The sequence below is a fragment of the Suncus etruscus genome, chromosome 1 (genome assembly GCF_024139225.1).
Source record: "Suncus etruscus isolate mSunEtr1 chromosome 1, mSunEtr1.pri.cur, whole genome shotgun sequence".
Classification (NCBI taxonomy): domain Eukaryota; kingdom Metazoa; phylum Chordata; class Mammalia; order Eulipotyphla; family Soricidae; genus Suncus; species Suncus etruscus.
This window is the reverse complement of record NC_064848.1, coordinates 48,278,455-48,300,116: the sequence shown is the minus strand read 5'-3', so window position 1 is coordinate 48,300,116 and position 21,662 is coordinate 48,278,455. Positions and strand designations below refer to the sequence as shown.

The following is a 21,662-nucleotide window of genomic DNA, read 5'->3' as shown; positions in this document are numbered from 1 at the left end:
TAGCCAGGAGTAACCCCTGAGCACCGCCAGGTGTGGCCCAAAAAAAAAAAAAAAAAGAAAAGGCTTTGCATATGGGGCCAGAGAGGTGGCGCTAGAGGTAAGGTGTCTGCCTTGCAAGCACTAGCCAAGGAAGAACCGAGGTTCTTCCTGAGCACTTAGCCAGGAGTAACCCCTGAGCAACGGGTGTGGCCCGAAAAAACATAAAAACAAAAACAAAAAGGCTTTGCATAGAAGTCATGTGGGGAAATGCACATGCAATTAGGGCCATGAAATAAAACTGGCTGACTCCTGAAACTTCATCTGACTGAAATTTCTGACTGCTTGTGCATTTCTATGCTGTTATCCTGCACCTTTAGACTCACTGGCCAAAGGGGTTATAGGTGCTGTGTGGAGCCAAGAAAGGCCTCACTCCAACACTAGGACTTTATATTTTGTATTTCTGTTATATATACTCTTCTGGTCAGAGAGGAATCCAACTCTGACTTTATTTTTTTTTAATATGTTTTATTTAAATAACATGATCAGAGTTGGGTTACAGTTACAAACAGAATTCCCCCCTTCGCCATTGTAACATACCTCTCTCCCCCCTTCCCATCCCCTGCCTATATTCGAGGCAGGCATTCTACTATAGTTATTTATTGTTAAGTTCAGTAAATTGTTTTTTTTTTCCTTAAAGGATAAGAGTAAAAAGAATATAGTAAAGGTGTGATAGTGGCAATTGCCATTGTTTGCATAGGTCTAGAAAAATATGGGGAAAACGAAAAAAAATCCTTGGCCTGATTACAAAAAGGCCTCACCCCAGAAGTTTATTGGCATAAGACCGACTCTGGGTTCCAGGCATACCAGTCTGTCCAACCTGAGTCATTCTTCGTGGTCCTGGTGAAACTTTTTCACACTTTTGCTATTGTTGGTATAGGGTTCTTATATTTAAAGATTCTGGATTCTGTGCATTCCTTTCATCGATGTCAGGCTGATGTGGAGCATCCTCTAGTTTCAGCATACCATTAAATGTGGAGCAATCTGCCCTGCAAGCAGGCTGTTGCTGAGTTGTCTGGGTGTTGAGAGCACTCTTTGGAGTAAGTCAATGCCAAAGCAGTGGTAGGTCTTCCCTGGTAGAGGCTTGGATCCTGGTAATGTTATAGACAATTGTGGTTGTTTCCATAGATGGTATCCATTGTTCAGGTATGTATGGGCGATGCCCATTCTTCTGAGGCCTAAGCCAAATCATTATGCCAATGTTCAGGGTATAAGGCCTAATTGCATTACCAAATTTGTGTTCCCATCTCTATTAGATGAGAACTTGTTTGCATATGTATTATTTTCCCATTTTAATGTGCCTATGTAAAAGAGAAGCAATGCCACAAGATATTGTTAATGCATCTGGGAACCGATGAATAAAGTCCAACATTCCCTGTAACTTGGTTCAAACATGAAATCTATACAGAGATACTCCTATACCAGTATTGCTTATAAAACAGATCTCAAAGGGGGAAAATCAAACAATCAAATAACAAAACCAGTGGGCAAAATTGTCACTATATGAGGATGTTTGAAAAGAGTTATAGACATTAAGGGAATACATCTGAGATATACAAAGGAGATACACGTGTCCCTTTTGTGTTTTAGAAATAGTCAAGAGGGAGGATGTTGTTTTCGAGACACCACGTTGGTCTGTGATTTGGACAAGTGAAGAGCACAGGGAGCCATGTCCTCCCCGTGTTGCCTGCTGAAGCTTCTGACTCCCAGAGAGGCATTTGCTTCCTAATTGCTGGAAGTCGGAAGTTCACCCAACTCTGACTTTAAATGTACCATATGAGGGGGCCGGAGAGATAGCATGGAGGTAAGGCATTTGCCTTTCATGCAGGAGGTCATCGGTTCGAATCCCGGCGCCCCATATGGTCCCCCGTGCCTGCCAGGAGCAATTTCTGAGCCTGGAGCCAGGAATAACCCCTGAGCACTGCCGGGTGTGACCCAAAAACCACCAAAAAAAAAAAAAAAAAAAAAAACAAATGTACCATATGAGCAACCTACATAAGCTATAGATAAAAATAAAACTGATTAAACCTAATCCATAATAAATATTTCATTTGAAGGGTCGGAGAGATAGCATGGAGGTAAGGGCATTTGCCTTGCGTGCAGAAGGACAGTGGTTCGAATCCCGGCATCCCATGTGGTCCCCCGAGCCTGCCCGGGGGGATTTCTGAGTGTAGAACCAGGAGTGGCCCCTAAGCGTTGCCGGGTGTGACCCAAAAACAAAAACAAACAACAAAAAAGATTTCATTTGAAAGAACTAAGTTAAATAAAAGAGTTTTTACAAAAGGTTTTACTAGATAGAAACCGTGGCCCTCAGACAAGTACAGTCCTGATTATGTGGCTGGCTAAGAACACTCTGCCCATATAAAAATAAACTCAAATATCTGCATGAGAGTGCTTTGTTACATATTACTTCATTTTTGTTTTATTTATTTGGGGGAAATGAGGTCACACATTCCCCAAACTGTCTCAGGACTTACTCCTTGCTCTGTGTTCAGGAATTACATAACTCCAGGGGGTGCTCAGCTGACCATAGTGCAGTACAGTGCCAGGGATCAAACCTGGGTTGGTCAAGTGCAAGGTAAGTGTTTTACACCTGTACTATCTCTCCAACTTCTTATTTTGTTTTTCAGGGAGACTGTGTAATGACTCAAAGTTAAAAGATTATGTGGATTTACATCATATCCATAATTACTTTCACCACAACATGTTGACTGTCTTGGTCCAAGGGATGAAACAGAAATTTTCAGCTGGCAGTCCTTTTCCTTTTTTATACTCTTCAAACTACTGAGTTACTATACAAGGGACACTGCTATTGGCCATGTCTCTGGGATGGAGAGGACCCATCAGATTCAGAGTATCCACCTTAGCCCATCTGGATAGGAATGACATGGAGAAACAGCTGACAAAATGAAAAAGGAGGACAATTCATCAAGTATTAGGGATCTTTTTTTTTTCTGGAAAAGTCAGTTTCCATTGTATGAAAAAGAGCACAAATACAGTCTCCATGTTCAAAGCAAGCCAGCTCCATAGACTCACTTGCTGTTTTCTCAAACTAAATGTAAACCAAGCCAAGAAATATCATGAGTACACCAGGACACACAGCAGAAAGTTGGACATCTCAGGAGGAGAAGGAGGGCCTAGTCCCCAACTGCTGAAGCCAGGCCTGCTGTCTCCATCATCCACAGTCACAATCACCATGAGGCCCTGCCTCATCACTGACCCTCTTATGATCAACTATATCAACTATGTGACGTATTTTCTTTAAATTAAAAAAAATAAATAAAAAGATAGGTGATCTGGAACCATCTTTTTTGGCACTGAACCTAAAGTTAGATCTATTTCCAGTTGAGGTCTGTGGTCTTATCTCTCTTAGCCAGGAGGTGGCAGCCTTCTTCTGTTAATATTTTAATAGCATTATTGGCCCTCAAAGTAGATACAGTTTTCGAGTTCCTTTTTGCTAGTTACTTACATCACTGCAAAAGTACACAGCCTTATCTGTAAATCTATTCATAAGTGGGCTGCACAGAAAGTCTCTTCTACAGAAAACAAATGGAACTTTTACTCAATTTTTGCTTTCAGTTTGTGGCTTTTAAAAAGGCAGCACAGAACCACAAAAGGAAACAGGAACAGTTGTGTGAATTGCGGTGTAGGTAAAAGAGTGTCATAGAGGAGAGCACATGAGGAGTTTAGAGCAGAAGGGAACAGTTGTGGCATGAGAATAGAAGAACATGATTCAGAAAAGCATAGAGAATAAAATGTGCCAGATTTCAGAATCAGCAAATTGATCAAATATATATACTTCTTTTATATTCTTCTATATTCTTTTATATATTCTATATTCCTTTATATTCTTAATGATACATTAATTTTAATAATATAATATTGCAAAGCTAGTTAATAATATACCATTACTAAAATTATATAATAGCATATATAATATATACTATACTAAGACATTGCTATATTATTGTTATATCATTTCTCCTTAAAAGACTAATTTATTTTCTTGATAGTTATGCAAATTGGCATTTCTTTTTGTTGTTGTTGTTGTTGTTTTTTTTTTTTGTGGTTTTTGGGTCACACCCGGCAGTGCTCAGGGGTTATTTCTGGCTCCAGGCTCAGAAATTGCTTCTGGCAGGCACGGGGGACCATATGGGATGCCGGGATTCGAACCCGATGACCTCCTGCATGAAAGGCAAACACCTTACCTCCATGCTATCTCTCCGGCCCCATGTTGTTGTTATTTTTTGTTTGTTTTGGGGGGTCAGATCCAGCTGTGCTCAGGGTTACTCCTGGCTCTATGCTCAGAAGTCGCCCCTGGAAGGCTCGGGGGACCATATGGGATGCCAGGATTTAAACCACCATCTGTTCCTGGGTCAGTTGCATGCAAGGCAAATGCCCTACAGCTGTGCTATCTCTCTGGCCACCAACTTACCATTTCTTAACTTAACTGAGTATTATACAGATCAGAATTGAAAGTAATCACATAGCAATCTTTTCCAGAATCTTTTTCTTCAGTCTGTCATGTTTTGTTTTGGTTTGTTGTTACTTTTTTGTTGGGTCACACCCTCTCTTGGCTCTGCACTCAGGAATTATTATTGGTGGTTCTGTGACAATAATATAGAATGCCAGGGAATGAATCTGGGTCGACAGAGTGCAAAGCAAGCACTCTAACTGCTGTACAATCACTCTGGCTTCTAGTCTGTTCTTGCAAGTAATTACTGGGAAAGATCTCTATTTTCATATTTAACTGTGTGAAAAAATAAGAAAAATGTTTCTCATATTTTAGACCTTTTTTGTAGAAAATATTACAAATGGTTAATAATAATATGTTTGCTTGTCTCATACAGTAACTCTGGTATTATTTTTACCTTAGGAGCCAAGAGATTTGGGTATATGCCTAACATGTAGTCCAACCAACTCATTTGCATGGTACCTTGAGTTAAACAGGATGCAGCTCTGGAGGCCTCCATAATTGCAGGATGTGCCTTTGGGGTTCCGACACCATTTCATGGCCCAGGTACTATAGGCACCACCAGGAAGAAAGTAAAGCAATTGTCTTGCACGAAGCTGACCCAGATTCTATATCTGCACCACATATGGTTCTACAAACACTATCAGGAGTGATCCCTGAGCACTGCTGGCTATAGCCCAGAACAAAAATTAAATAACTTTTCTATTAAATAAGCCTTTCTGCATGAGTAGACAAATATAATTACAAAATATCTGGTCTTTGCTATTTGAGTTACCCACTCATGATGGTCATCTGAACTCCCTTTCTTCTTGAAGTTCTTCTCCTTCTACATTCACTTTTCTTTCCAGAGGACTACACAGAACCTGACTTCAAGAAAGCCAGTTGATACAGAGAACTTTAATATAAATCAATGTATACCATTTTGCACCATTCATTATACATGCACAATCAGGTTTGGAAGTATTAAGAAAAAAATAGAAGGCAATAATGTTTCCATAGTAAAACATTTATTAAAAGAAACAAACAAAATAATAAATTAACCCAATAGTAAAAATATGCTACTATATTATCACAATGTAAACAGATTCATATTACAAAATTAATAAATACAAAATAATTTAAGTCTTATAAATATAAAAAATAAATATGTACATAAGCAAATTGCAGCATGGTTATTTGTAATTGCTAGTAAAATTGTGAAATACTCCTACAAACACTTGACAAAACATTTGTAGTGTTGTGATTAAAAAGATTGTGTCTTTGGATATGACAGAACACATGGAAGTTCATGAGAAATAGTTCCATGTTGCGCCAGGCATAAGTCTTTCCTCATTAATCTTTCCTGTAACGTGGTTGATGAAGAGAAAGATCTCATGATTTCCAACCTGACAATTTCCCAGGCACAAAGGCTGTGTTTCTTCTCTTGCAGATAGACAGTGATTCTTCGGAAGTATTTCCTGAAAGCCAACAGAGAGTCCTCCTTGATCAGAGGAGAGTCCTCCTTCTGCAACTCCTGTGTCAGACAGGCCTCCAGGTCCATGAGTTGTTGATCAAGGCCAGAGCAGAGCTGGTCTAGGAGGGTCTCATTCCAAGCAGTATAAGAATCTTTCCTGCTGAAGAGGTGCAAGGTCTGTTGGACTATATCATAGAAAACAAACATGCCTTGAGCCTTCTGGAATTGGCTGCCGTTAAATGCCTCCTGAGGAAATCTAAAGTCATGTCTGTCCTCCAGGCAGGACACAGGGTTGATTCTCCTCATTTGTCTCAGAAAAAGCCGAGTCTTGCTTTTGAATAATCGATGGGGCTCCAACAGGTCACATCCCAGAGAGCAAATGAAGCTACAACTGAGTACCAAAACTGCCATCGGTAAGGAAGTTGACAGAGCCATGGTAGTTCTTGCAGAAGTTGTGAGTCAAGCTAAAGGTTGTTCTTGTGAGTGCTGCTATCTAGGTTCTCTGAAGAACTGCCTTTCTGAAAGGGTCTTATATAGGAGCATATTGCTTTCCATTTTCTGAATGCTGCTCTTAATTTCCACTTCTATTTTTTTGTTTCCCTTTATCTTCTTTCTGCTTGGTTGTAAAGTGGTAATTCTCAAAGCTGTTTTGGTTTTCATTTTTAATTATTACTTTTCACTTCCCTCAAAGTTCTTTAAAATACCTTTCCCTAATTGACCCTTCATGAAACTGTGGTAATATAATAGTACTGTTTACATATGTACTTTTGTATATCTCTAGTTATTTGTATAAAGGAAAAATTTAGTGTTCACAAAATAAGTTGACAATAACAAAAATATTTCAATTCAGCTCAAAGGCCAGTTAAAAGTCATTCATATTTAATATTCTGATTAAATTTGAATGACTTATATTTTTGTAAATGTTATAACATATCATATCAAAAATTAATATACATACTAATATGTACCTATATAATGGTATGCTTAATTTTTTTCAGAAATTAAAAAAATCACATACATATTTTGTCCATTTATTTTTCGACATGTTTTATAGGTACCTAAAGTTTGATTTTGCTTCATATAACAAAATTGTTTGGAATTTCACTAGTTACAAGTTGGTACCCAAATAATTTAAAGTTTTAAAATTAAAATGTTTCATATTTGTTCTATATTTAATTTTGTTTATATTTGTTCTATATTGTAAATTATTTTTGGCATGATTATCCTGTTTAACAACTTTAGTAGAACTGGAAAATAGAATGTGAACTGTTTGATTCTGAATGTTACCACAGATTCAGAGAACTAAGACTCAAACATAAGCTATGGATAGCCTCAATAGTAGTCAATAGTTGAATTTTTCCACTCTGGAGAAGTTCATATTCTCCCTCGGACACGTGTTTTTCCTCTCTCTTTTTCTCCCCTCACCTCCCATTTCTCTAAGTAAATTTATTTAGATAAAAAGGTTTTGCTTTGCTAAAAAAAAATTGTCTTAAAAAAGAAATGCCAATAGCATTACTCACCTATACAATAAAATGAAATCATGTAATTGCCACCTGTGAATGAATCTGGAAGTTATCATGCTAAGTGAAATCAACGAGAAAAGGGGGGGGGAACATACATAATGATCCCTCTAGGATGTGAGATTTAAAGAAACAATAAAGTATGTAGACCCTTTCAGCCAACTAGAGTCAATTTCTATCTTTCTGTTGTGTTCAGGCCTAAGGAAGTTTCCTCCAGCTGATGACTGGGAAAGAACAGGTCCCAGGTTAATAACCAGAGACACTATTCCATTCCAACAATGCCTACATAGGACAAGAGAAACTGGGATACATGCAGATTGGCAGAACATAGCAGAAGTATAGACAGGTGTGAGGCATCAGAGAGAAGATAAGCATAAATATTGGGGCTTAGGAATGTCTCAGGAGCAATAGTGTTTTTTATTTAACTTTTAATTTATTTATTTGTTTTTGTTAATAATTTTTATATTTAAGCACCATAGTTACAAAAATGTTCATAGTTGAGTTTCTGTCATCAAATGTACACCACCCTTCACCAGTGTAACTTTCTGACCATCAATGTTCTCATTTCCCTCTTTCCCCATCCCTACCTGTCTTCAAGACAGGAATTCTATTTCTCTCTCTTGCTATCATTGTCATGGTAATTGTTGGTACAGTTATTTCTCTAACTGTGCTCATCACAAAGAGTATTCTGGGCTGGTCTTTTCAGCCCTCATCTCAATTGTCTCTGGGTATTATTACCATATGGTCTTTTAATTTTTCCTAAATCCCACAGATGAATGAGACTATTCTGTGTCTGTTTCTCTTTCTCTGACTCATTTTACTCAGCTTAATAGTTTCCATGTCCCTCCATGTATAAGAAAATTTCATGACTTAATTTTTCCTAAAGCTGCATAGTATTCCATTGCATAGATGTACCACAGTTTTCTTAGCCATTCATCTGTTGCTGGGCATCTGGTTGCTCCCAGACTCTAGCTCTTGTAAATAGCACCGCAATGAACATAAGTATGCAGACAGACTTTTTGTACTGTATTCTTGTGTTCCTGAGGTACATCCTTAAAAGTGATATTGCTGGGCCAAATGTGAGCTAAATTTCTAGTTTTTGAGGAATATCCATATTGTTTTCCAGAAATGTTGAACTAGATGGCAATCCCACCAGCAGTAAATGAGAGTTCCTTTCTCACCACATCCACACCAGTAATAGTTGTTCTTGTTCTTTGTGATGTGTGCCAGTCTCTGTGGAGTGAGATGATATCTCATTGTTGTTTTGGTTTGTATTTCCCTGATGGTCAGTGATGTGGAACATTTTTTCATGTGTCTTTTGGCCATCTGTTTCTTCTTTGAGGGAATGTCTATCATTTCTTCTCCCCATTTTTTTTTCTTGTTTAGTTCTTCAGTACCTTGTATATCTTAGCTATTAGCCCCTTAAATGTTGGGCATTGGGTGAATAGTTTCTCTCATGGCTTTTGTGTCCTAGGCTCTATTTCCTTTGAGGTGCAGAAGCTTCTCAGCTTAATATATTCTCATCTGTTTATCTCTGCCTCCACTTGTTTAGAGAATGCTATTTCCTCCTTGAAAATGCTTTCAGTCACAATGTCATGGAGTGTTTTGCCCACATTTTATTCTATATACTTAAAGTGTCAAGTCTGGTATCAAGGTCTTTAATCCATTTTGATCTGACTTTTATGCATAGTGTTATATAGATGTCTGAGTTTGATTTTTTGCATGAGGCAGACCAGTTGTCCTAACACTATTTGTTGAAAAGGCTTTCCTTGCTCCATTTTGCATTTCTTGCTCCTTTATCAAAATCTAATTGATTGTATGCCTAGAGGTCATTCTATGGATATTCAAGTATATTACATTGATCTGAGTGAGGGTCTGTCTTTATTCCAATATCATGCTTCTTTTAATGACCATTGCTTTGTAGTACAATTTAAAGTTGGGGAAAGTGATGTCTCCTATCTTCTTTCTGTTAATGGTTGCTTTAGTTATTCGTAGGCATTTATTGTTCCAAATGAATTTCAGGAGTGCTTGATCCACTTCTTTGAAGAATGCCATTGGTATCCTTAGAGAGATTGCATTAAATCTGTACAATGAATGATAGAGAAGAAATAGACATAAAAAATCCCATTCACAATAGTACCACAGAAACTCAAATATCTTGGACTCAACTTAACTGGAGAGGTGAAGGACCTATACAAAGAAAACTACAAAACACTGCTTCAAGAAATAAAAGAGGACACAAGGAAATGGAGACATATATCCTGTCCATGGATTGGGAGAATTAACTTTATTAAAATGGCAATACTCTCCTGTAATCAGACCTCTCTGTAAGGGAAGAGGGAAGTCCTGGAGTCAAGCCTGATTAGTAACCACTAATATTGGGCAGATGGTGCCCCTTTTTGTGCTTTCCTTCCCTTTCTCTGGAGCAGTGTCTCTCTGAAGCTTTAGCTTCAAGGAGAATTCCCGAAACAGTTGCTCTGTGGGTTTATGTCTGCCACGGTGGTTCAGAACGGAAACAGCATCCACTGCAGGGAGATCCTATAGCAAAGGAATAATAAAAAGTCAAAGACAAGCAGTACCTGAGAACTAGTTTCCATAATTTGACTTATCAAAGGGGGGATGGATTAGGGTGGTTAGGAGAGCATCCTGAGACAATGATGGAGGAAAGTGAACACCCTGCAGGTATGTAGAATGTTGGAATATTGTACACATGAAACCCTATCATTAGCATTATTGTAAATCAATTAATATATATAATTATAATATAAAATAAAACAAAGTTAACCCTAAAAATTAGTCAATACCACTTTATAAGCAAATAAAGATGAGTCAGAAGATGAACTTGAGATGTGAACATCTGACCAGTAGTTCACTGAGGACGTGAATTACCTTCAATGACTATATAACATTGAGTTCATCCTTATTAAATTTAGTCTTTCTTAAGTTTAACATGAATACTTCTTGTCTTGATATATGAGAAACCCCAAAGAGAACAAGAGATACTAAGAAATGCTGCATTTTGAATAAGTTTAAACCATCTTAAAATTGTGTTTATGGTTCCTTACCTTAGGAGTCAGAGCACTCACCTGTCTTGTAAATTTGTTCATATCTTCAAGTACTAAATTTGCAAGCAATAGCATTTTCCAGTGAGAATGTACCACTTAGAAGTTATCATCAATTTGAATATTTTCCCTTTAACATCAGATTTCAGAAAATTTTAGAGGTTTTCAATTCCCTTCCATTTGTTTTAAATGAAAAGGAAATGTCTATGAAAATGAGAACCAGAGGAAAAACTGGTCTTTGTCAGGTTCACAATTAACTTTAAGATTCCTTTTCTAACTCATCTATTTGTATAGATAATTGAGTCCCTCAGTCTTGAGGCCTTTTACTCCCAAATGGTAGCTGCATCATAGTTCAAATGTAGTATCATGGCACCCAGATGAATATGCTGAAATCCTAGTGTGTGATGTGATCATACTAGTAAGTGTGGCCTTACGTGAGGTGCTTTAGATCAAGGATGAGTTTTGAGGCCTCTGTAGAAGGACTTCAGAGACACCACTAGCTACCTAAATGACAGCCTAAGACTAGAAGAGGGCCTTTTATCCTGATCATGTTCAAGCCATGAACTTGTGATCCCCAGACCCCACTATTGTGAGAATTTTACTGTTCATAATGTTTCCCAGATTGTCGTGTCTATACCACACATCCACTTCTAGACTAAGGAAGTAGATCATCTTTGGTGAATCTACTGGTTAGAAACTAGACTACGTCCTCTCTCACTGTGGTTAGCACCAGTCCCAATTTAATTATGACAGGTATTCCTGGCTGTGATGAAGGCTAGAGAGTAGTTTCTCCAGAACTGTGGGCTGTGCTCAGTGCTGAAGCATGAACAATCTACTTGATGGGAAACAGGTGCCCTTGACTCTTCTGGAGTTGGCGATATTGCCTCTTTTCCATGTATATGAAGGATTGATATGCAGTTATCTCAGAAGCATGAGGGTTTCCCTTCTTCTCCAGCCTCTGTATCCCCCCCCTTTTTTTTTTTCTAGTGAAGGGAGATAGTTATTAAATGAAATTTACTTAGATGTGAAGGGAGAGATAAAGAGGAAAAATATATAAAGAAAGAAAGTGGGCATCTCCAGAGTGAAAATACAGAGACATAGAAAAAAGCAAGTGAGAAACATAATCAAGAGAAATCATAGAGGTCTAAGACAGCAAGCCCCAAGTGGCTTTGGCAAAGAAGTTTTATGCTAATCTCCTAAATGATTTTATCCTGGAGTTCTCTCCATTCATAGAAGTTAATTTGTTAGGTTATTACAGGAAAGGCCGTGCTCTGTTGATGATCTTTTCATTATCACTTCTGTCCACCACTGCTACAGTTTCCTGATCTGTGTCCCTCACCTCCAACTCTACCCCCAAACTTCCTACAGACTTTCAAGTTTCTGGGCATTTATTTTTTCCCTTACTGTTTCTTTATAGCCCGTTTATAAGAGATCATTGTAAGTCTGTCTTTCTCTCGCTGACTAACTTCACTCACGTTGATATTCCCCAGATTCATCCACTTTATATGCTATGATTTTACCTTAAAAATCGTGGTCAAGACAATGTGCCCTTTTTCTTGGCTGGTACCCTGGAAATTGAGATTCTGCAGATGGCCACAAGAGAGTGCAATTTCCGGGACGCACTGGGGTAGTTTGGAGACAATGGTCGGCTCTTAACTGCTCAATAACCTTAGCCTCCACTACAGCAGAGAACCACGCTGTGCTGCTTTTACAGCACTAGTACGCAAGGGAAATCGTGTGCGCAATCCTCGCCGCAAATGAGCCAACTTTTCAAGGCTGGCAATCAGGGCGTGTTGAGTGAGTTGCAGAGTTTCGGATAGCTCTGGCTCGTCGCAGTGATTCAGAGTCACGAGAGTTAGTCGATGGTCCTGGGAGAAATCTACGTTGCAAAAAACCCTAAAGGTTGTGTGCTCCCTAGGGCTATTGTCCCCAAGTCCTGAGAACTTTTTCCACTTTCCCACGTTCTAGGGCTTGCAAGTACTAAGATGCTGAAAGGTTGGACAGATAGGAAACAATGTTAGATTAGATTAGATTCTTCCAATGTTCATCTTTTATTAACTATATACTATATTTCTTTTTTTTAATATGATAGTATTGTAAAACAACTTATTAAAGGGCATTTCTAATATTGAAATATTTAGTTTTGTTAATAAAAAAATGACATGAGAGGGTGGGTCTTGAGCTCTGGTCCTTGGGGCCTGGGAGGGCTTTCCTCCCTTCCTGGGGCAGGATTTTCAGCCGGCAATGGCTGGCTCCTGGCAGACCTCCGTATGTGCCAGGGGCCACTTGGCCCGGCCTAGGGTAGGGGGGCCCGGACCTGGGTCACCCGACCCCCCTCTCCCCCTTTCCTCCGGATCTCCAGGTGGGTTTCTTGGAGGACCTGATGGGGCACCCTGGGTTTTCCCCACTCCCAGGCCAGCTGTGGAGATTGGCCTAGGGTGGGTCTTGAGCTCTGGTCCTTGGGGCCTGGGAGGGCTTTCCTCCCTTCCTGGCGCAGGATTTTCAGCCAGCACGGGCTGGCTCCTGGCAGACCTCCGTATGTGCCAGGGGCCACTTGGCCCGGCCTAGGGTAGGGGGGCCCGGACCTGGGTCACCCGACCCCCCTCTCCCCCTTTCCTCCGGATCTCCAGGTGGGTTTCTTGGAGGACCTGATGGGGCACCCTGGGTTTTCCCCACTCCCAGGCCAGCTGTGGAGATTGGCCTAGGGTGGGTCTTGAGCTCTGTTCCTTGGGGCCTGGGAGGGCTTTCCTCCCTTCCTGGCGCAGGATTTTCAGCCAGCACGGGCTGGCTCCTGGCAGACCTCCGTATGTGCCAGGGGCCACTTGGCCCGGCCTAGGGTAGGGGGGCCCGGACCTGGGTCACCCGACCCCCCTCTCCCCCTTTCCTCCGGATCTCCAGGTGGGTTTCTTGGAGGACCTGATGGGGCACCCTGGGTTTTCCCCACTCCCAGGCCAGCTGCGGAGATTGGCCTAGGGTGGGGCTTGAGCTCCTGAGATTGGCTTGGGGGGTGGTGTTTGATCTGTGGGGTGGCAGATAGTTGGTCAGTTATACTCAGGCTGTCACTGGCAATTTCATACTAGTCTACATGATGCAAACGGCGCGGGGGGCTAGCGCCCGTATTCTCCTCCCAACCATCAGTACCCCCGATTTACCCTTCAATAATACACAGTTCTAATCTCAGACCAAAGACGTACAGTGGATCTAACAATCCCAGAACTATTTAGAAGGACATAAATTGCACACATATATCTTTTAAATATTTTATGTATATTTTCTTTAACGGCTGTAACTCTCTCTATATTCTTCTACCATGATGTTTCTATCCACTTTTCATCTTGTCTTTTCTTTGTAAGCTGTTCAATAAGGATTGTTGGTGGAACTGTCCCTCAGTTTAATGCCTATGATTGAACTATGTCATGGAAATTGCAGGTCTTGTTCCTATTGCCTCCAGATGCACCAATAACGCTTCATGGCATTGATCCTTCTTTGCATAGACACATTAAAATAGGAAAACACTATACCTACAGATAAGTTCTTATCTAATAAATCTCAGTACAATGTACCTTACACCCTGAACATTGATATAATGCCCTGGCACAGGCCTCAGAAGAATGGGAATCCTCCATTCACGCCAGAACCAGGCAAGCTATCTACGAAACATCCAAGGTCTTTTATAGCAACAGCTGGAAGCAGTCCTCTACCAGGAAAGACACTACCAAGGGTCTGACATCGACCTCCTAAAAAGAGACTTCCGTTTACACTGAGAAGAGGAAGCAGTCCTCTACCAGGAAAGACACTACCAAGGGTCTGACATCGACCTCCTAAAAAGAGACTTCCGTTTACACTGAGAAGAGGAAGCAGTCCTCTACCAGGAAAGACACTACCAAGGGTCTGACATAGACCTCCTAAAAAGAGACTTCCGTTTACACTGAGAAGAAGAGGAAGCAGTCCTCTACCAGGAAAGACACTACCAAGGGTCTAACATCGACCTCCTAAAAAGAGACTTCCGTTTACACTGAGAAGAAGAGGAAGCAGTCCTCTACCAGGAAAGACACTACCAAGGGTCTGACATCGACCTCCTAAAAAGAGACTTCCGTTTACACTGAGAAGACTTGACAACAACAATGACCTGCTCTACAGGACATGGTTCTCTCTAGTGCCCCTTAAGTGTGAGGTGAAACGAGAGGATGCTCTTCACCATCCTGACTGCAATATGGGATATGCAGACTCCAGGACCTTTAATACAGAAACATGATACCAACAACAGAGACTATGTGAGGAATGAAGGTATATTGCCACTACAGACGATGACTTGAATTGAACAAACTAGTTTGCCTGGAGCCTAGAGTCAGTCCTGTGCCGGGAAACTTCAGTGGTAGGGTCTCCTTGTATTTAGACCATAATTTTTCTTTCCATGTCCCTTATATTTTGGTGGGCCTATGCAAACAAATGCCACTCTAACACCATTTTTTTACTATTTTCCCTTGACTCCAATCCTTAAGAAAAACAACCCACTAAAACTTTTGAGGTTAACTTAAACTAGTAAGCATGTGCATGGAACTAGATAAATGTACTTTGCCCTCAATGTTTAAGGAGTTACATAAGTCTAATCTCTTTGGATTATATTGTGTGCTGCTAAGAAATAGTATGTAATACAACTGGGAATTTGAGGGACAAATTAATTGTATTGTACATGGGTTCAGTTTTTTTTTTCTTAATTTTCTTTGGTTGAAAGATCAAGGCTGGGATATCATCGTTGGGACTACCGAGAATTCTGCTTATGGGTGATTGGGCTTCCACTGTAACTTTACCATGTCCTCTTTCTTTGCATCTTTGTTGTCATAATTAAAATTAAAAAACAAAACAAAAAAAATGACATGATTTTGAAATTATACTAGTAAGCTTTCTGATACAAAATTTTAGCATCCACGTTGAACACAATTTTTAGTATATTAAATGTTTAATATTTAATGTTAATATTTAAGATTTTTCGATATAAAAAAAGGAGGCAAAATATTTTCAATATGTTTAGCTATTTTAAATGTAGGACACAATTTTTAATATTTTATTTAAGCAGTTAAATAGAATCTTATCAAATATTATATTATAAATAAATATTATAAATTATAAATATATTATGTAATATTTTATTTTACCTAAATAAAATATTAAATAAAAGATATAAAACTGTATCTAAGGGATCTGGGAGCTAGTACAGCAAAGAAGGTGCTTTCCTTGAATATACAGTGTATATGGTCACACCAAGTACAATCATGAGTGTCCTTAGACTTGCACGCACAAGTCCAAGACCAGGAATAGCCCTGACCAACCACGTATGTGGCCCCCATAGTATTTTAATATTATAACCCATGTCCTCCCTTATCTTTATTTTGCCTATATAAAAACATGAATTCAATACAATTTTACTTTCTTAGTTCACTGGAAACAAATTCCTTAAAAATTTCAAGGTCACTTTAATACTATCAGCAGGCAGAACTAACATGTTTGATCATTTCTTATCACTCCTGTCTACCTCAGACACAATTCATTTAAACTCATGTTACTAAAGCATCATTCCCAAGACCCCACTGTGACTGTATTGTTAATAAGGGGAGCTGGGAAGCAACATGTAATGTGTGTGTAGAATCTGATGTTGAATTATAATCTGTTGGCTTCAAATAATATGCTGTTGTACACCAATCTTACTTAAGTAAAAATGGAGACTCCAATACAAGAAGAGCAGTTAGCTTTTCAATGAAGCAGTAAGGATACTTAGCAGGAGAAACTTCAATATTTTGGGGTAAGAATTTCTTAAACTAATTCCTCATACTTCAATTGCACCCTCTCTTTCTTTGAATCCTGGGAATTTCCAGAGCAGTCATGAGTTGTCTTCATTCAAAACTTTTCATATTTTCTTCAGTAAAGCAATGTGACATTAATCTTTATGTTGCATTGAGATTTTATTTATTTTTACTTCTAGGAATATTGTTTCTTTAATGCCATTCATGTAGGAAGTACTACTTACTCTAGTAATACATACGAAATGGCTTTTAAATTAGTTTTATGGTTTCTATGGCTAAAAACTTAGAAATGTTCCATCATGGTAGAAAATAAACAGATAATTTTCTGTCTTCCTGGTGTTTACTACTTGCGAAAAAAATTGTGCCTTGAAAGCAGAGAAGTGTGAAATTGAGTTGGAAACTGAAACTGAAACAGATTAGTTGCTGTTCTGTCAGATGGTGAGCCCACACACTATTCTCTGCAGAGGCCTTGGGGCTAGATCCTTTCTCTTCTTAGTGTGCTGTACATTGCTGCAAGGGAGAAACCTGGGCTCTGTGCTTTCACACACAAAAAATAATCCCCTGTTAGTATTTGGGGCTCTGAACATGCAAACCCCTGAAGGAATGAGGGGAGCTGCACTCCACATCTCTCTTGGCAGGAAAGTGATAAGAAAGATTATTTTGTGTGATGGAAATAGGAAAGGCAGCTCTCATTCATTTCTTCATATTCTCCATGTACAGCTGACAAACACAATTTCTTTTAATTTGGTCAGCTCCTGGGTGACCACCAGGAAGTTGTTTCTGAGTATCAAAGATGAAAGGAAACTCTGCTATCAGGTAAAATCAGGAGCCACAGCCTTTACCAACTACACTGTACATGCTGATATTGCCTTAGTCCCAATCTGTCTCATGACTGCTTCTTACTCTTTGGAGGATGTTGCAAGAGGAAGTCTAAGTTTCCACTTGCCAGTTGCTGTTAGCAGTCCTGATCCTACATTTTAATGGGCTTTCTAAGAATGAGAAATTAACAGTTTCCTAAGACCATAAATTCTGCCCATCTTAGGGTCTTAGAGACCAGAAATGATGGCAGTATCTAAGCATTTAGTAAAAAATAATAATAATAATAATAATAATAATAATAATGTCAAAGGCCTTACTAGCCAGATTACTTTTTAAAATCTTCATATACTTTGTAACATTTTACAAATAATACAAAAACCCAGTTTTCCTATAAAAATTTCATAAAACAAGTCATATTTAACTTAGTCCTATACTAGAGTTTCATTTTTACTATCTTTTTTCTATCTGTTTTTATTATTTTATTGTTTTATTTATTGTATTATTTTATTTATTATTATTTTTTTTATTTCTATCTCTTTTTTTTTCTATCTTTCCAGCTCTGAGCTTGTGCAATATTGAAGAAATTGGTTACCACTGAGGAATACAGAAATCCTGCATCACAATCACATCCTATTGTCTTCCTTGATATCCACAATGCCTGACACAGGTGGGTTGTCAGAATTTGGGGAAAGAGAAGGAAGAGATTGTAAGAGCTAATTCTTAGTGTGCCCAATTTATGCTGCTATTATCTATAGACTATATTTATAAGCTATTGCACTTGTACGGACAATGGAAAGTCACAATCAAATGCATTCACCCCTGAAAAGGGAAATATGAAAGTGAAGCCACTCCTATATTAGTTAATTTTCTGTTCACTTAGATTTAAGGAGTGTAAAAACAAAGTCAGGATCAAATGTCTAAGAACTCTTTGTGAAATATATTGAAACATAGATAAAAAAAAAACTCAAGTTTTCTTTGCACATTAAATCTCATTTAGATAAAAATATCTGATTGAGTGGAGCTTCTACCACTGCACAAGTACGTTTAGTAACCACTGTAAGATACTGAAAAGAGAACCAGCACAAATTTTTGTTTTGTGTTTGCTTTTTTGGTTTGGTTATTGTCATTGTTGTTTCCTCTCTTCTTTTGTGCTCCGTTCTGACTTTTTTTCAGAATCGTGATTATTGTGTGGTGCTTGTGTCTATTGCTGTAGTGCTCATTGGATTTCTTGTAGTGCTCATTGGATTTTTTGTTTGATTTCTCTTTTTGTATTATTGTGGTGATCCTCATCCCTTTTTCCCTTCTTCTCTCAAAACTGATATTTAGATCCTCAAGAAGGACCCTGCCCACTTTTGGCCTGTGGCATTTTTACCCCATCCTATTTCTTTCCTTTTTTTTTCAAACAGTACCACATAACTGGAAACATCTTGCTCTGCCCTTAAATTGAGAGGGAAATAACAGAGGGTACCAAGTCCAAATAACTGTATGATCATTAAATAGTAATAAAATGATCAGACATAATCACCAAATCCAAAGCCAACAACAGAATTGATACCCAATCTACAACAAGCTAGATATAGAGGGGATCACTTATACTAGCAGCCCGGGGGGTGGGGGGTAAGGGAAGGGGGTATCAGATGCATGCTGGGAATGGGGGGGAGGGAAGTCAACTTCAGTGGTGGGAATTCCCCTGCTTCTAATATCTACCTAAAATATTACTATGAAAGATATGTAATTCACTTTGACCAAGATACTGAAAAGGTGCTGAAATTATGTGACATTATCTAAGGCCCACAACTGAAAGAGAAATTGAAAGAAATGGAAAATATTGGAGTAAGCGTGGAAAAGAACAATCCTCACCTAATAAGAATCTCATTTGAGAGGGTCAGAGCTACAATATAGTGGTAGGGCATTTGCCTTGTACACAACCAACCTGGGACAGAAGTGGGTTCGATCGTCATCATCCCATATGGTCCTCTAGCCTGCCAGGAGTGATTTCCTGAGTGCAAAGCCAGGAGTAAGCTCTGAGCCCCAATGGGTGTGGCCCCCCCCCAATCTCATTTGATAAAACATTTTTAGTGCTGCAACTTGTTAAAGTGAAACCCACCTGTCTCTCATTATGTCTTTCTGTCCCTCTTTCTTTGTAAGTATAAAGGTGCGCTCTCTCTCTCTCTCTCTCTCTCTCTCTCTCTCTCTCTCTCTCTCTCTCTCTCTCTCTCTCTCTCTCTCTCTCTCTCTCTCACACACACACACACACACACACACACAATGCCTTTGTCTGGAGAACCCTAAACAACACATCCTGAAATTTTTAAATTAGTCATTTTGTACAACTTTCTAGTCCTAGGAACAATTTAATTTGTCTTAGGCAGAACAGGCTCTATCCCCTAAGGTACAACATTTTAAAGAGCACATAAATGTGTCATATTCCTTACAACATACCCCTTTTGGGTGGTTTCATTTGTCAAATGCCTTACTTAACCAGCAATGATTTCAAAACTGCTGAGTTTAAGAGGTGTGTGCACATTGAATTATATGTTTTATATTTTCTGTCTCTCTATAGCCACGTGACAAAGGCCAGTATCTCCAGAGATCTGTCCTGCCAAATTTCAAGACCACCTTTCTCTTCACTGTGAGACCAAGAATGGTGTGTTCCATGTTGTGTCCTTCCTTACTTGAGACTTGGCCCAGAAGCATAGCCTGCCAGAACTGAGTCCTACTACTCCGAAAGGCAAGCTCATCTTCATTGTCTGAGGTATAAGAATGTCATAATTAAGAAGGGAATTGAATGATAGCAGCTTTACAAGACTCAGGGAATCTCAGGGCAATCTTTATTTGTTTTAATATGCATTAAAAATTGACATTGAGAAAGAAAGAGAGAGAGAAGTAAAGTGCTGCAGGCAGGGGAGGGTGGAAGGGAAACTAGGGATATGTGTGATGGAAAAGGTGCAATGATGAAGGATGATGTACATTCTATGACTAAAACTCAATCATGAGAGGTCTGAGCAATAGCACAGCAGGTAGGCTGTTTGCCTTGCATGCAACTGACTCAGGTTCGATCCCTGGCATCTAAAATGGTTCCCGAAGCCTGCCAGGAGTGATTTCTGAGCATAAAGCCAGGAGTAACCCCTGACTTCTGCCAGGGTTAGCCCAGAAACCAAAAAATCAAACAAACAACAACAACTCAATCATGAACAATTTTATATACATGGTGCTTAAACTAATTATATAATATGACATTGAATGAAAAGCTCTAATTCAAGGCCTTGCTGTAGTTTCATCTCTCTGAAATGCTCTAGGAAATCTCACTAAATATGAACATTAAAAATCTCAAGGTGGGGTCAGATAACAATGTGTGGGGTGTTTTCTTCACACACACAGCAGACCAGAGTTTAATCTCCAGCTTCCCATATGGTCTCCCTAGCTGCCAGGAGTGATTCCTGAGAGCAGAGAGACAGGAAGAAATGAAAAGACTGCCTGGTCAATAATAACTATTTGGTCAATAATGACCAAAAACATAGTCAATTTCTGAGAGAAAAATGCAGTCTTGTGCAGGGCTATTGTCAAAACAGAAATTAAGAAGCAGGGCCCAAAAGTAAGAGTACAGGGGTATACTCGGAGCCCCAGGCTCCAAAACAATGATCTGGTGAGACACGGGTCTGGAAGCAAACACTGATGCAGGAAATAATCCACACAGTGAAAAGGTACAAGATTCGGTTCAGGAAATCAAGCATTCAAGCATGGAATCCCACCACACAAGCCTTCGGCTTCTAAGAAGAAAAGTAGCTTAGTGGAGGAAGCCCGAAGAAATAGGCATCTGCCTCCCTCACACCGTGCTTTTATTGACAAGAAGCAGGTCACACCCTAGGGTGGAAGAGGAATACCAAGTAGGAAATGATCCAATAATCCCATCACTATATCACACCTTAGGGTGGAGTATCAATATTGAATAGGGTGGGACCAGTAATCCAAAACAGAGTCAGGGGCCAGAGCTATAGCACAGCAGATAGGGCATTTTTCTTGCATGCTGCCAACCTGGATCAACCTGGGTTCAATACCTGGTATCCTAAATGCTCCCCTGAGCCTGCCAAGAGCAGCCATTTCTGAACACAGAGCCAGGAGTAACCCCTCAGTGCCACCGGATGTGGCGCCAAAACAAAAGTACAGGGGTTAATGTACCTATCTCATATCTGGCTAATCCTGGTATGAATCCATCAGAGGTGCACAAAGCCAGGAAAACCACTGGAGACACCTGGGTGTGGTCTCAAAATAAACAACAAAAATGTGACTGGTCAGTAAGTGACTCTAATTACAAGTTCATGGGAAATTTTGGGAAATTAGGTTTCCACCATTTATTTTCTTAAAGGTGGTTTGGAGCTTTTAAGAGATGCCACTTTGCCCCCTGCAATGCTGATAACTAGAAACAAACAAACAAATTGGAGTTAACATGCTATTTAGCATAAGTAAATAAACTTTATTATTGACCAGCATTTAAGA

At 39.4% G+C, this 21,662-nt stretch overlaps 1 protein-coding gene and 1 long non-coding RNA gene across 2 annotated transcripts; one reads left to right on the top strand and one right to left on the bottom strand.

The window, feature by feature from the left end:
- Positions 1–5,753: 5,753 nt before the first annotated feature.
- On the bottom strand, positions 5,754–6,398 carry IFNA6 (interferon alpha 6). Its single transcript, XM_049770172.1, has one exon. The coding sequence runs from the start codon at positions 6,396–6,398 to the stop codon at positions 5,754–5,756; it is 645 nt and encodes a 214-aa protein (XP_049626129.1).
- A 10,729-nt stretch (positions 6,399–17,127) lies between these two features.
- LOC126002873 (uncharacterized) lies at positions 17,128–19,903 on the top strand. The gene is made up of 3 exons (XR_007493486.1): positions 17,128–17,162; positions 17,723–17,832; positions 19,729–19,903. It is a non-coding gene; the product is annotated as an uncharacterized LOC126002873 (long non-coding RNA).
- The last annotated feature ends 1,759 nt before the right edge of the window (positions 19,904–21,662 follow it).